Raw genomic sequence first — 14,712 nt, 5'->3', positions numbered from 1 at the left:
TACTTAAGGTGTGGTTTATTTTAGGGCTATGATTCTGGATTCGGGGCAGAGTTTGAACAGGATTATTTTAATATATTGAATATTCTGTTTTCAGTGAAAACGAATGCGGTCAATTGGGCGCATTCGGCATTTGGGAAAAGGTGGCTTCATATAAAGCACCAACATTGGGTGCTTTTTTAAAAATTGGTATACTGATGGGTTGCAAAAGCAGCACAAAGTAGGTATAGAGAAAGTGAGCATCCAAAAGTGGCACCCCCCTGTGCATTACTTTTCGAAGACCCCCGAGGGCTGACCGGGGGAGGGCTTGAGTGTAAACGATAGTTTTAGTAATCCGTGAAGCCGCTGATGCATTTACATAGTAAGAGCGTATTACATACAACTGTCAACAATATTAATACTGAGGTTGATATGCTGTGTATTTTCAGCTCTTCAAGTATGTGGGCATCCCACGTGGTGATCCAGTACCACATTGTACTGATGCTACAACTCTTTTGCATTCTGTCAGGTAAGTTCGTCTGCACTCTCATATCCTCACGCTGCCTCAGAATTACATCCGACCGACTCTTAAAATGACCATAGAGGGGGAAGGGAAAGTTTTGGCTACAAAGACGATTCTCTTATAAACTATCTATGCACAGTTTCCACCTCGATACACCTGAGCACACAATTTCGTCCAAACACAGTCTTTCATTACAATAAACGGTTGAGTGCATAGCATCATAGAGCTGTGTGAGATTCTAGCTGGCAAATAGGCCTCTGTGATTGGTTTTGCGCAAAACCTCAAAAGTGTTCCCTTCATCAAATCAGAAATGTTTTTATATCGAAAGAAAGCGAACGCTTCCCCCTAAAAACTCTTTTTTCATTAGGTCAACAGATAACGCAATTCAATGTTTATAGCAAGGCGAATGTGGTAAATCTGTTGAAAACTACCTTTCCTAGCACGATTTTTGACCAAAATGTAGGTTTTAAAAGTCAAAACCTCAAGGATTCCTTACAATGTTTTTCAAATTGTATGTCATTTTATGAAAAAGCATACTTATATCGTCCATGTACTAGCATCATTAGAATGAGCAATTGTAAATCTTGTGCAAAAAGTTACTATTTTCGCCTGTTTTGTCATATGGTTGTAAATTTAATGAACTATGAATTTGCTAAAGCGCGCTTACAAATTGGTACGTAGGTTAAGGGAGGTGTAATGAGCGAACCGTGGCTTGGACTCCAGAGGGAGGGTGTCTGTAAGAGGCACAGCCATCAGAAAATGAATAACTGAGATCGCGCGCCAAATAAACTTACTACAGAAATTTTCCAAGTCTTTAAAAAAATAGGCATAGGTGGGAATCGAACCCGGCATCTTCCGGTTCTGAATCAAGGGATAGTATCACTAAGCCAACTTTCTATCTGCACTAAAACCTGTGATATTAATTCTTGATAATGCTTAACGGAAAAAATAAATACTAATGTACGATGTCATTCAAAATCAAATGGAAATCCCACAACTAAAGTAGCAATCGATAAATCTGCTCACTCAATCATCAAATAATCAATCGAAAAATAGATAAATAAATAAATAGATAAATAAATAAATAAATAAATAAATAAATAAATAAATAAATAAATAAATAAATAAATAAATAAATAAATAAATAAATAAATAAATGTGTCCGTTCTCTCGAGCCCCAAAACGTCATTAAATAAATAAACTAACTAACTAACTAAATAAACAAATAAATTAATAAAGGTGTCCGTTCTCTCGAGCCCCAAAACGTCATTAAATAAATAAAATAAATAAATAAATAAATAAATAAATAAATAAATAAATAAATAAATAAATAATTAATTAAATAAATAAATAAATAAATAAATAAATAAATAAATAAATACGAGTAGAACTTGTGGAACGAAAGTTGTAACTCTGAGTTTCACGCTAATGCGATCATCAGACAACTGATGGCTATATTTTTTTTTTTTTGGTTTTTGGTTGATTTGTATGGCGCTTTCAACTACTGAGGTCATTTGCGTCAGTACTCACTCCTTTGTCAAGTTGCACCTGTATAACTCCATTCAGTCACAATACGTAATTATCTGCTTCACTGCATCTTAGTTATTTCTATCTTCTTTATGCCTCGCTCGGTGTATTTCTCCTGCTGTATATGCTCGTACAATAAAATCCAGATTTTTCCTCTGTCTGCGTGGTAAAAGCCAAACGGTGTCTCATCAGAGTCAGCCGAGGAAGGGCTAAAACGTGGTCAAATTACTTTGCATGATCCTCCGCTAGCTTGACTTCCTTGCATCCAAGCCTGTTCCCCAGAGCCCAAATTCGCGTTATCCATCCGACACCACGTGGAGGTTTGGGTTGAGTTGCCCGCGAGCAAATACTTTGCCAACTCTACGGGCCTTGTCGGACTGATGGCTATACGTTACTTACCGTAGGCCTTATCCTATTAATGCGGACGTGATAGAGAAATTTGGTCTGTCGTAGAGGGCGACATGAGATGGGTATTGCGGACGTAAGAGAAATACTTACGTAATATCTTTGGTGAAATTCGCGAGGTTGAACTTGTTCTGGTGTCGGCGCTTTGATACTAATTCTGATCTTCTGTTGAGTAGTTTTCCTTTGTCCCCGTTGATGATGAATAGCTTCTCCATTAGACATAAGTCGCAGCGTTTGGTGCCATTGTCGTAAGCGCGTGCTTTTGCGGCGATAGACCATGTGATGGTGTATTCCTTCTCCTTCTTAAGATCCCATACATACCGTGATAATTCAGTGCTGTACATGTGCTTCTTATCCCTGAATGACTGCTGGTGGATATAATAACGCTTCTTGAAGGTCAGTTCAGTAAGTCCGATGTAGACCTTGGTGTTGTCCTCGTTGGCTGCTTGCACTTCTGCTTTGTAGATGACGCTGGGGGTCAGGCACTTACCTTGTAGGGGACATGTTGTATTCTTGCGGCAATTGCATAACTTACCTGTCTTTCCTTTCTGGTCTTCTTTCTTGGATGAAACCTTCTTGTTGTGAGACTTGATAATGCTGGCTACGTTGGACATACAGCTGTAACTTACCTTAACTGTGTTCCTGTTGAATATTTTGTTGAGCTGGGATCCTTGGGGAACCACTACAAGATGGACCCCGACCAACACGATAAGTTAATCAGGGAGAATATCACCAAGACCTATAAAAGCACCAACACATCGACAGTGGTACGTATAAACGCGGAAGCCCAAAAGATCGCGGAAAATATCGGAATTGCGGAAAGAATGGACACCATAGCTAAGAAGCAAGCGTAAATCACGTTGAAAGACCACAAGCATGACAAGGATAACTTCGCCAACAAATTACCATGCAGACTCATCAACCCAGCGAAAAGTGAAATTGGTCTCATCAGCAAACCCATCATGGGCAGAATTAACAACAGCATCAGAACGGACACGCGTGTTAACCAATGGAAAAACTCTACCTCAGTCTCAGTCATCGAATGGTTCAACAACATTGAGAACAAAGACAAGCACACCTTCATCAGCTTCGATATCGTAGACTTCTATCCGTCCATCACTGAAGAACTCCTGAAGAAAGCCCTCACGTTCGCGAAGAAATACACCAAGATCTCCAAGCAAGACACTGAAATAATAATGCACTCAAGGAAGTCGCTGCTTTTCGACGAAGGATCTCCGTGGGTTAAGAAGAACGGCAAGAGCTAATATTGACGTCACTATGGGCAGCTACGACGGCGCGGAGATTTGTGAATTAATCGGACTCTACATTTTCAGCACACTATCCCGGAAGCTTGACAAGAAGAACATCGGACTTTACCGCGACGACGGACTTGCAGTTATCAAAAGTACATCGGGCATCGCAGCTGATCGGGCACGGAAAGATATCGCTAAGACATTCCGCGACTTAGGCCTAAAAATCACCATCGACTGCAATCTGAAAGTAAGCAACTTCCTTGACATAACCCTCAACCTAGACAATGGTAAGTACTACCCATATCGCAAACCCAACGACAGGCCAGTGTACATCCACAAGGATTCCAACCATCCGCCTTCAATCATCAAGAACCTGTCAGCCTCGGTCAGTAGACGCATATCAGACATTTCGTTCGGCATGGAAGCATTCAACGACCCAGCACCAGTATACAACGACGCATTAAGATCCAGTGGATACTTCGAAAACATATCCTACACAGAAAACAGACCTATGAGGATGCGCAACCGGAAACGCAACATCATTTGGTTTAATCCACCGTACAGCAAGAATGTCGCAACCAACATCGGCAAAACTTTCCTAAAGCTCATCGACAAACACTTTCCCGAAGGATCCCAGCTCAACAAAATATTCAACAGGAACACAGTTAAGGTAAGTTACAGCTGTATGTCCAACGTAGCCAGCATTATCAAGTCTCACAACAAGAAGGTTTCATCCAAGAAAGAAGACCAGAAAGGAAAGACAGGTAAGTTATGCAATTGCCGCAAGAATACAACATGTCCCCTACAAGGTAAGTGCCTGACCCCCAGCGTCATCTACAAAGCAGAAGTGAAAGCAGCCAACGAGGACAACACCAAGGTCTACATCGGACTTACTGAACTGACCTTCAAGAAGCGTTATTATATCCACCAGCAGTCATTCAGGGATAAGAAGCACATGTACAGCACTGAATTATCACGGTTTGTATGGGATCTTAAGAAGAAGGAGAAGGAATACACCATCGCATGGTCTATCGCCGCAAAAGCACGCGCTTACGACAATGGCACCAAACGCTGCGACTTATGTCTAACGGAGAAGCTATTCATCATCAACGGGGACAAAGGAAAAGTACTCAACAGAAGATCAGAATTAGAATCAAAGTGCCGACACCAGAACAAGTTCAACCTCGCGAATTTCACCAAAGGTATTACGTAAGTATTTCTCTCACGTCCGCAATACCCATCTCATGTCGCCCTCTACGACAGACCAAATTTCTCTATCACGTCCGCATTAATAGGATAATGCCTACGGTAAGTAGCGTATAGCCATCAGTTGTCTGATGATCGCATTAGCGTGAAACCCAGAGTTACAACTTTCGTTCCACAGGCTCTACTCGTATTATTAGCTCTGCTTTAATGCATCGAGCACTCTGCACGAAGATATTCATCTTTCTCCAAGTAAATAAATAAATAAATAAATAAATAAATAAATAAATAAATAAATAAATAAATAAATAAATAAATAAATAAATAAATGTGTCCGTTCTCTCGAGCCCCAAAACGTCATTAAATAAATAAATAAACTAAAAAATTAATTAAAAAAAATAATTAATTAATTAATTAATAATACAAAAAGAAATTATAAATTAGTTTTTCTAGGCCCTACGCTGGAAAAATAAAGCAGCATAAGAAAAGTGACAGACGCACGGTTTCTAAGAAGCGACGCTCCGAACCACAACGCCTTAGACCGCTCGGCCATAGAAGCACACAGTCTTCTCAATGTCAAAAAATATATTAACCATGTTAACCTTTAACGTTACGCAATATTGGCACATGACACGGGCACATGTCTAGGGGTAAAGATACTGCATGATAGAAAGGCGTAGGCCCTACAAAGGGTCTATCCCTGAAGTTAATGGTCATTGACATGTAACCAATTCTTTGTATACCAGGGTTCTGCCAGCTACAGTCAACATATACAAAGAAGTATATTATTAGGCGTTGACGCAATCATGAATGCGGGAAGTATAAAACCATAGTCCCACACGTGCACTTGTTTGAGTCCACGGTTATTCCGAAAACAGCCTTCAACCCTGAAATCAGAGGTCGGTTTTGGGTTGTTACATGCAAATACAAACTAAATATATCATGAAAAAACCCACCAAGAGGACTACGAGACTTATTCAGAGCCAATCTACATTCTGTTATTTACAAAAGCCGACGATCAAAGTGAAATTATAAAAGGAGCAAGACCAGATATCAACGTTAAATCACGGTAAGCCTAAAATCGCATCAAAAACGCCAAAATGCAGTATAGTATCACTAGATACCTGTACTTCAAGGTCGCTCATACCCCACGCCTTAATACAGTATATTCTGTGATTCAATTTCGCTCTTGTAAAATAATTATTCCAAGCGATTTTTATTTTTTACTCCTCAGTTGGGTTGCAATAGTCATTTCCTTTGACATTCAGGAGAAACTTCGGTGAATGTCGCATGTTCGTAGAATTTTAAGCTGAAGATCAATTTGGCCTATACTTTTGTACATGGCCAGAATTCCCCAATTTCGCTCACATTGTGACGTCATAGCGATATTATTTGGGGGATGCTTGTACTTATTTTGGTATTACTGGATAGATGAGATGAGACCCATAGCTATATATCAGAGAGGTAAAAAAAGATATTTTGTTGTGTGTGCAGTTTTATTTATTTTTGAATGGTCCCTTGGGGTTAAATGTTAAATAACCTTACTATACACAAAGAAACAGCGTGAGTTAAGGGATCTAGAATGAGCGTTGTTGTTTTCAGCCCTCTTAACAACGTAACTCAAGAACCGCGGCACCTATAAAAGTATATCTGTGATATTTTAATTCTTCTATACGCTCGCTATGGATTGAGCAATGCAGTTTTTGCCAAAGTTCACTACCATTCGTAAAATGCTGTGAACTACCAAATCAAACAATTTAAAATAATTAATAACACAATCTACAGCATTATAGTTCATTTCCACGCTTCTTTGTTTCTGTTGATATTGATAAAAATGATTTTGTTAATCTCATGTTCATTTTTCCTTGTTATGTATTGTTTATTTATCAATCAGAAATCAATGGGTATCCATGCAATTTGATGAAACTTTATCAACATTCACACCTTCAAGCGCGTACGTGTGGAGACGTTAGACAGGGTATAGATGCACATGACGATTGGCGTTGGGTTTTGCCGTACTACGATCCGTGCCAGTGCACCAGTGTCATATACGGTGGATGGGGACCGAATACAATCACACCTAGGCGACTTTTTAAACCGATTTACGTCGACGAACCATTGGTAACGGATAACGTCAGCATGATCAGGAAACATTATAATTTTCACTGCATGGGTAAGAATATAAATATTTTAATTAATTTGGATTAAAGACTTAATTATAACTAGTGACATAATCGTCACATCACGAGTTTTGAAGATTGAAGTAAATAATATTTCTTTCTGTCGGGTCTTTACCGGGGTGGCCCAGATCATGTCGTCAGATCTGCACCCTTCAACAATCTCATGTCTAATGCTTCTTGGCTTTATAATAGTACACACAGTAATGGTACCATTTTTTCAGGCAACGTAGCAAAAAAATATCTTGAATGAAAATTCAAGTAGTAGTAGTATCAATTTTTAAATCGTTTAATCTTTCTTTCTTTCTTTCTTTCTTTCTTTCTTTCTTTCTTTCTTTCTTTCTTTTTTCCTTTCTTTAGTTTCTTTCTTTCTTCTTTCTTTCTTTCTTTCTTTCTTTCTTTCTTTCTTTCTTTCTTTCTTTCTTTCTTTCTTTCTTTCTTTCTTTCTTTCTTTCTTTCTTTCTTTCTTTCTATATTTTTCTTTCTTTCTTTCTTTCTTTTTTTTTCTTTCTTTCTTTCTTTCTTTCTTTCTTTCTTTCTTTCTTTCTTTCTTTCTTTCTTTCTTTCTTTCTTTCTTTCTTTCTTCCTTCCTTGTTTAGGGTGTCAAATGTTGACAAAAACTTGTTCATGGTCAAATATTTGAGGAAAGTGTGCTAAAAATGTGGGTCATTTTGCTCACAGAGGAGTTCAGGGAGTGTTTGAAAAATAACATGGTCACACATGGTTGTATACCACACTCCTGAAGGTAAGGTCAACGAAATGTGCGACCCACTATCTAAATCCCGAGTTTGCTATATCATGATATGACAAACAACGGCACATGCAAATCAAAAGACATCAATGAGAATAGCGACTCTTCGTCTTCCAAGTCGACATTAAAGGACGGTCAAATTTGTGAATTGATTCTGATATAAGGCCAAAAAAAAATTGTTTGTTTGTCCATAAAGGCTTATGAAATAGTTGGGTCGGTAGGTCGGATTTTTTTTTTTTTTTTTTTTACAGATATTGCACTTGAAACTGACAACTGACAAGACTGGTAAATAAGTCCAAACACACAGAACTTCACTGGTTTAACTCTTGAGATGGTTCTGCTGATAGGCCTGGCATTTTCGGGTAATTTTGTACCCGGGTACCCGGCGCATTTTTCGGGCGGGTAACCGGGTACCCGAAATTTTAAAAAAAAAAAAGTTTTTTATTTTTGTAGTGTCCCTGGACCAAAATTCAAAAAAAAAAAAAAACATTCATGGTTGATCTAAAAAAAAAAAAAAAAAAAAAAAAATTCAAGATGTTTTGTATTTTTTAATATGAAAATTGATACTTTGTATTCATGTCATACTCTATTAATGATTTCAAAATGCATTCAAATTCAATGCATTTTGAAATCATTATAGACTATGACATGAATACAAATTATCAATTTTCATATTAAAAATAAAACATCTTGAATTTTTTTTTTTTTTTTTTTAACCATGAATGATCCTAGCATTTAGGTCTAGGTCCAGGACACTACTAAACCGAAAAATAAAAAACTTTAAAAAAAAATTAAAAAATCTTTTTTTTTTTGTTGTTGAAAAAATTCCAAAAAAAAAAAAAAAATTCCAAAAAAAAAAAAAAAACGGTCGGGACCAGGGTACACGGTCGGTCGGACGTGGACAAACAAACAATTTTTTTGGGGGCCTAAGTATGTCACATAGCGTAGCGTCAGTGCATGCTATATAAATGGAACAACATCGGCCCACGCATATCAATAAAATGAACTACAATAATATTACCTGATGGATTTTAAAAACAAAAGTAATCATATAATATTGTTCTTCTAATTGTAGACGTAGAAGCACCAGTATTTGATTCATGTCCTGCAGACATAGAAATGGAGACAGATCCAGGCAAAGCCACCGCCATGGTTATATACCAGACTCCTAATGCTACTGATAACTCTGGTGATGTGAGCGTAGTGTGCACTCCAGCATCTGAATCAGCGTTTAATATAGGAAAAACAACGGTCATTTGCGAAGCACGAGACAGCAGTGAAAATAGCGTAACATGCAACATTCAAGTCGACATCAAAGGCAAGTCCAAAATGGTCCTATTTATTTTAATTGTAACCACATCATCACATGATATTATAGCCGCATCAACATACATACCCCACACCACAGAGCATACCTTGAGAGGACACTTGGCTCATTTGCATGGCAGTCGGAATCGCCATTGTATTTGTTCATTTGTGTATGGAGAGCAATGGCGACCCTTCATTGTATTTGTTCATTTGTGTATGGAGAGCCATTCTTGGAGCCCATGGACTCAGGCTAGGTCCTCAGGTAGAGTCAGACGCTGTATATACTAGAAACGCATATTCTTAATTCCGCGTTTATTCAATGTTAGCATTAAATTTGTATTGCCCGGCAGCGCGCGCAATGGAAAAACCTGAATTTGTTACATAAAAAGAAATGAAAATTTAAAAAAGTCGGGTTCCACCTGAGTACATATTAAATGGGTGTAGAAATTGTTCTGAAAATATTAATTAATTTAGACAAACATACGGGATATAATGAACCTTTGACATGACGCCATGATGACATGATTTTAATAGTCGTTTTATATCACCTATACCGTGTGTCATAATACCAATATTTTGTAATTTTATATAAGAACTAATATTTTGCATCATAAATGCGCAGTCCATATGTACAAACGAATACTAATCTTCAAGATATTAAGCTTTAGAAGACTTCAAAATAACATGTCACTAAGCAGGTCATAGGTGCTGGCCTTGTCCTATTGTACTTGTTCATTTGTGTATGGAGAGCTCACGGACCTGTATAGAGGTCAATGGGAGCTAGAGCTTCTTTACGGGGCACTATCGATTTCAGGGCGTAGTTCATTGAACTCAACGGGCTTTTATTTGAAGTGCTTTTATGTTATTGCAAAACGGATCGTGGCGAAAGCTAATAAATAATGCATACCAGGGTTTAATTGATCTGGGATGCGGACATTTCATTATTCGCAAACCACCGGGATTCGATATAGGTTTGCGTTGTAAAATGAAAATTTGAATAAGAGTGTCATCCCCCTGCCCACACCCCAGCAACGCCGACGCCATTCAGTACTTGCACGGTTCCGCCATTATGTACTATGTGCAAGGAGAGCATCGAAGCAAGGGGGTGACACTAAATTCATGGTTGTTCTATTAGCAACGCAAAATCAATGAAAAATTCAGCTGGTTTACTAGCTAGAACGTGAGGCCAGTTATCGATCCGTTATAGCTCGTTATGAATAATTCATGTTCGACCCCTTGGATCATGTTAATTGAGTTTGGCAAATAACAACGTTGTTAGTTTGGCGAACTTTGCCTGTTCAATGAGAGTATAGCGCGCCCCCAATACATCTGGGCACAAACCAGGCGAAAACGATCCAGTTTAATGAAATGGCGGACGGGTATTCCCATCAGGCACCAGTGATATGTTTTTTCAAAGAAAGTCTACTAATTTAATATGAAATGACATTTTGCAATAGCAAAGTCAAATTAGGACTTGCTGTCAATAATATGAAGGAAATTATGTGACAGAGGCAAGGTGTGAAATACAAGTAGTATTTAAGTTATAATAACCTTTGATACCCGACCTGACCTTCCATCATGGCGCCCTATTCGTCTTATGTATTTCTATTATGCTCTCAAGTAAAATAAAATACCAATCTGCACTGAGCAGACAGAATGTGACTTGGCTCCCAGCATGAATTATTGATTTTATACAGAGGTAAAGAAATGCACAGTGTATGTGCAAGCCGTACAACAAAGGCAACAATACTCCAAATATTGACGGTAAATCTGAATAGTGGTCACATGTTGGTATATCATGTGGTCGGGATATCACGTGGCAACATTTTAAGATTTCAGGCTTGTTTACTAGTTAATTGCCATTTGTACTCTTTATTATTTATCTTTGTTAATTAACATTAATTTTAAATGCTGATAAATCGTGGTTGGCTGCCCATGATATCTGTTAAATTCAATGTTTTATGAATATAATTCTACCACGCAGAGGGGGTCACGCAGCAGAATTTCACATCGCCTGACTTAGCTAGATTTCGAAGCTCTGCTGTTCAAATTCATGTAAATTTCAAAGTTTATACATTTAATATATTTAATATGATACTAATTTTTTGTTATAACCAACTGGTACACGAAATATACTAGCTTATTACCTATACAGAAAGGTGATTATCAGCCTTTACTCAGCAAATTGACATGCCCGGCATATGCAGCCATTCTCCGTCTGGATAACATGACTGTCGCCCTCAATACGTCTGGGCACACATTTAAATAACAATACGCTATTTACATATCAATGCGGCCTCATGCTAATTAAAGCTGCCCCATCCAGGAGTTCATCTATGCTCGAAGTGATGATCACATCAATATAATAATTACATAACGTTACACAAAATGCAATATGACCGGTTCGCTTCTCATTCATGTATACTGCCACTTCGAGGCTCTCCTCGCACATTGTGCATAGCGGCGGAACCGTGCAAGTAGCGAATTGTTGTCTCTACCACAGTGACAATCCTAATGATAACTGGTAATAGGTCTGTCACACTACGACGGACTGGATCAACGTACATCACCGAATACAAAAATATTTTATTCGGTGGAAAAAGCACCAGTCCGGCAGAAGATTCGGTGGGATTTTGGGTCCGATTCCCGTTCGTCTCTCTATGCGTTGTGGCCGCTAATAATCCTGCAGGCGTCTTATATCCGATCGTTCAACGTCCGACAAATGACCGGATTTGGGGTCCGATTCCCGTTCGTTTCTCTAAGCGTTGTGACCGCTAATAATCCTGCAGGCGTCTTATTTTCGATCGTTCAACGTCCGACAAATGACCGGATTTGGGGTCAACGTCCGACAAATGTCCGGATTTGGGGTCCGATTCCCGTTCGTCTCTCTATGCGTTGTGGCCGCTAATAATCCTGCAGGCGTTTTATATTCAATCGTTCAACGTCCGACAAATGAACGGCGAATCCGTCGCATGTGGCACCAACAGGGACGTCCACCCTATCAGAAAAGTTGGGGAGGAGAGGGTGTTTGGGAGGGTTTTTGACCCCTTAGAGGCAGTGACGTAGCAAGCACTTTTTCAGAGGGTGAACAAAGTGGGGAAAGACAACTTTTAAGGGGGTAAATTTTGACGAAAATTGTCAAATATTGGCTAATAAGTACAAAAGGGCTACAAATCTGATATATCAGGGCAACCAGCGTCCGGGGGCAATAGAGGTGAGAAACCTTTGGACAATTTTTGGATCAATTTTAGCACTATACGAAAGCCTAATTGAAGCCATTAAAAAGTGTTCACCATTATTGTATAATATAAACAATTGTTTTAAAAATAACACGTGGATGTCCATATCAGAAGCAAAAAGGAAGACTTGTCCATTTTTGAAAAAGAAGGTCCAATTGAAGCCATTTGCATGGGGACTGTAGGGCCTATTTACATTATAAGGCCTAGGCCTATTGTGTATAAATTTAGTTTTAAAAATGGAAAATTTGGAAAATCGTTTTTAGTGCATCATTTTTACACTATTATTGCCTTAAACAAAACACAAAGAAGGCCCGATTTGAATTTGCAAAATTTAAAATGTTACACTGATCCACTGACACTTAGATATAAGACTTCAGACTCGTAATTTCAGGTAAAGCATGCATGGATTGATATGTTAAAGTCAGGAATAGACCTATAAGTTTTGGTGACAAAATATCACGGGCTCTGCATATGGACTGGCCGGCAGTAATTTTCACAGGCTTTTTGGGCCAAGGAACCACATTTAAGCACTGTCTATAATCACAGGCCTATACTTAGGCTTACTAGTACTACTGTCCTGGGCCTACTCAATAACGTATACAATTTAACCTTTCCATGTTTTCTCTTCTTTTTTTTTTTTTATCACTAAAACTGGTAGGAATTTGATATTGCGTCCTCTACCCTTCAGAAAGTGCCCCTCCTCAATACTACTTACATGCATAGGCCTACTACTAAATTACGTGGAATTTAACTTTTTCTCTTCTCTTCTCTCTTCAATTTTTCTCACTTTCTTTTCTTTTTTCTCTCCTTTCCTCCTTTTTTCTACTTGTCAGTCACTAAAGTACTGGGGGAAATATGATATTGCGTCACACACCCTTCAGAAAGTCCCCCCATGATCGATGCACATGTTCGCCATAGGCCTACATCCGGCACAAGCGCCTGCGAAACACCCGCGGTATATAAACGAAAGAATAACGAACAAACCCAGGGTATATACAGAACAGTACGAACACACCGCGGACAACTTCCGAACATGTGTATTCGGCACACTCCGTTTCAAGTTTTGTGCATGCACAAAACTTGAAACATATTGTCGACGGACTAAACAAACATCACCTAACACGAAACGCATTTGGCGGATAATAACGGGACATATGAAGAACATAAAACGAACATTGACGAACACTAACGGATTTGCTAAAATACCATTCGTTTCTTATACGGAAGACCGATCCGGTGTAGTGTGACACTAAGACGGTCTGGATCAACGTACATCACCGAATGCAAAAATATGCTATCCGGTGGTGAAGGCCTCACAGGAACGTATTTGCAACGAACACGGGCCGAGTGCAACGAACAAAGAACGAACATGAACGAAAGGAGAGCGAACACACTCCGGCAATATGCAGCACCATACGAACACACATCGGATAAATACCGAACATGTGTATTCGGTACACTCCGTTTCAAGTTTTGTGCATGCACAAACTTGCCGACGGACTTAACGAACATCACCTAACACGAAACGCATTTGGCGGATGATAGCAGGACATAAAAGAACATAAAACGATCATTGACGAACAACAACGGATTTACTAAAATGCCATCCGTTTCTTGTACGGAAGACCTATTCGGTGTAGTGTGACAGACCTTTAAGGAAAGAAAAAAAGCAAGGTACACCAACTTGATGTGGGGAAACAAGTAAAATACAGACTAGACAGTATGCAGGGGACAAAAACATCAGACGTAGGCAGAAGAAGTAGGCAAAGTTCGATAGCCAAAATTACCAGTTCAAGGCCCACAGAAGTAAGTGCTGAACCTGCAAAAACAACAAGGATCAATGGTAATACAAAACTGCACTAGAACAAGTGATGAAAATCACTGTGCATATAAACAGACACGCTAAACCAAACATCCAGAGTAGGCACAAAACAGGCAAAGTTCGATGGCCAAAATTGCCAATTCCAGAGCCCACAAAAGTGTCAGGAAAACAGTACACTGGAAGTGATGAAAATCACTGTGTACATAGCAGTGAAACACTTAACAGACAAAAAACAACCGACGTTTCGAGCAGATAAACTGCTCTTCTTCTTATAACGAAATGTGCGACCTTCTTTCTTTCTTTCTTTCTTTCTTTCTTTCTATATTTCTTTCTTTCTTTCTTTCTTTCTTTTTCTTTCTTTCTTTTTTCTTTCTTTCTTTCTTTCTTTCTTTCTTTCTTTCTTTCTTTCTTTCTTTCTTTCTTTCTTTCTTTCTTTCTTTCTTTCTTTCTTTCTTTCTTTCTTTCTTTCTTTCTTTCTTTCTTTCTTTCTTTCTTTCTTTCTTTCTTCCTTTCTTTCTTCTTTTCTTC

The 14,712-nt window shown here is 38.6% G+C and overlaps 1 protein-coding gene across 1 annotated transcript in view; it reads left to right on the top strand.

Moving 5' to 3' along the window:
• Positions 1–14,712, top strand: part of LOC140139025 (uncharacterized) — a 36,956-nt gene that overhangs the window by 1,494 nt on the left and 20,750 nt on the right. Inside the window, exons 2-4 of the mRNA XM_072160807.1 lie at positions 426–505; positions 6,782–7,060; positions 8,891–9,133. Coding sequence (XP_072016908.1) covers positions 436–505; positions 6,782–7,060; positions 8,891–9,133 — 592 coding nt within the window. The 5' untranslated portion in view covers positions 426–435. The remainder of the gene's footprint in view (positions 1–425; positions 506–6,781; positions 7,061–8,890; positions 9,134–14,712) is intronic.

This window comes from Amphiura filiformis, chromosome 18 (assembly GCF_039555335.1).
Source record: "Amphiura filiformis chromosome 18, Afil_fr2py, whole genome shotgun sequence".
Lineage (NCBI taxonomy): Eukaryota > Metazoa > Echinodermata > Ophiuroidea > Amphilepidida > Amphiuridae > Amphiura > Amphiura filiformis.
Note: the sequence above shows the minus strand (reverse complement) of the source record. Positions and strands in the feature narration are given on the sequence as shown.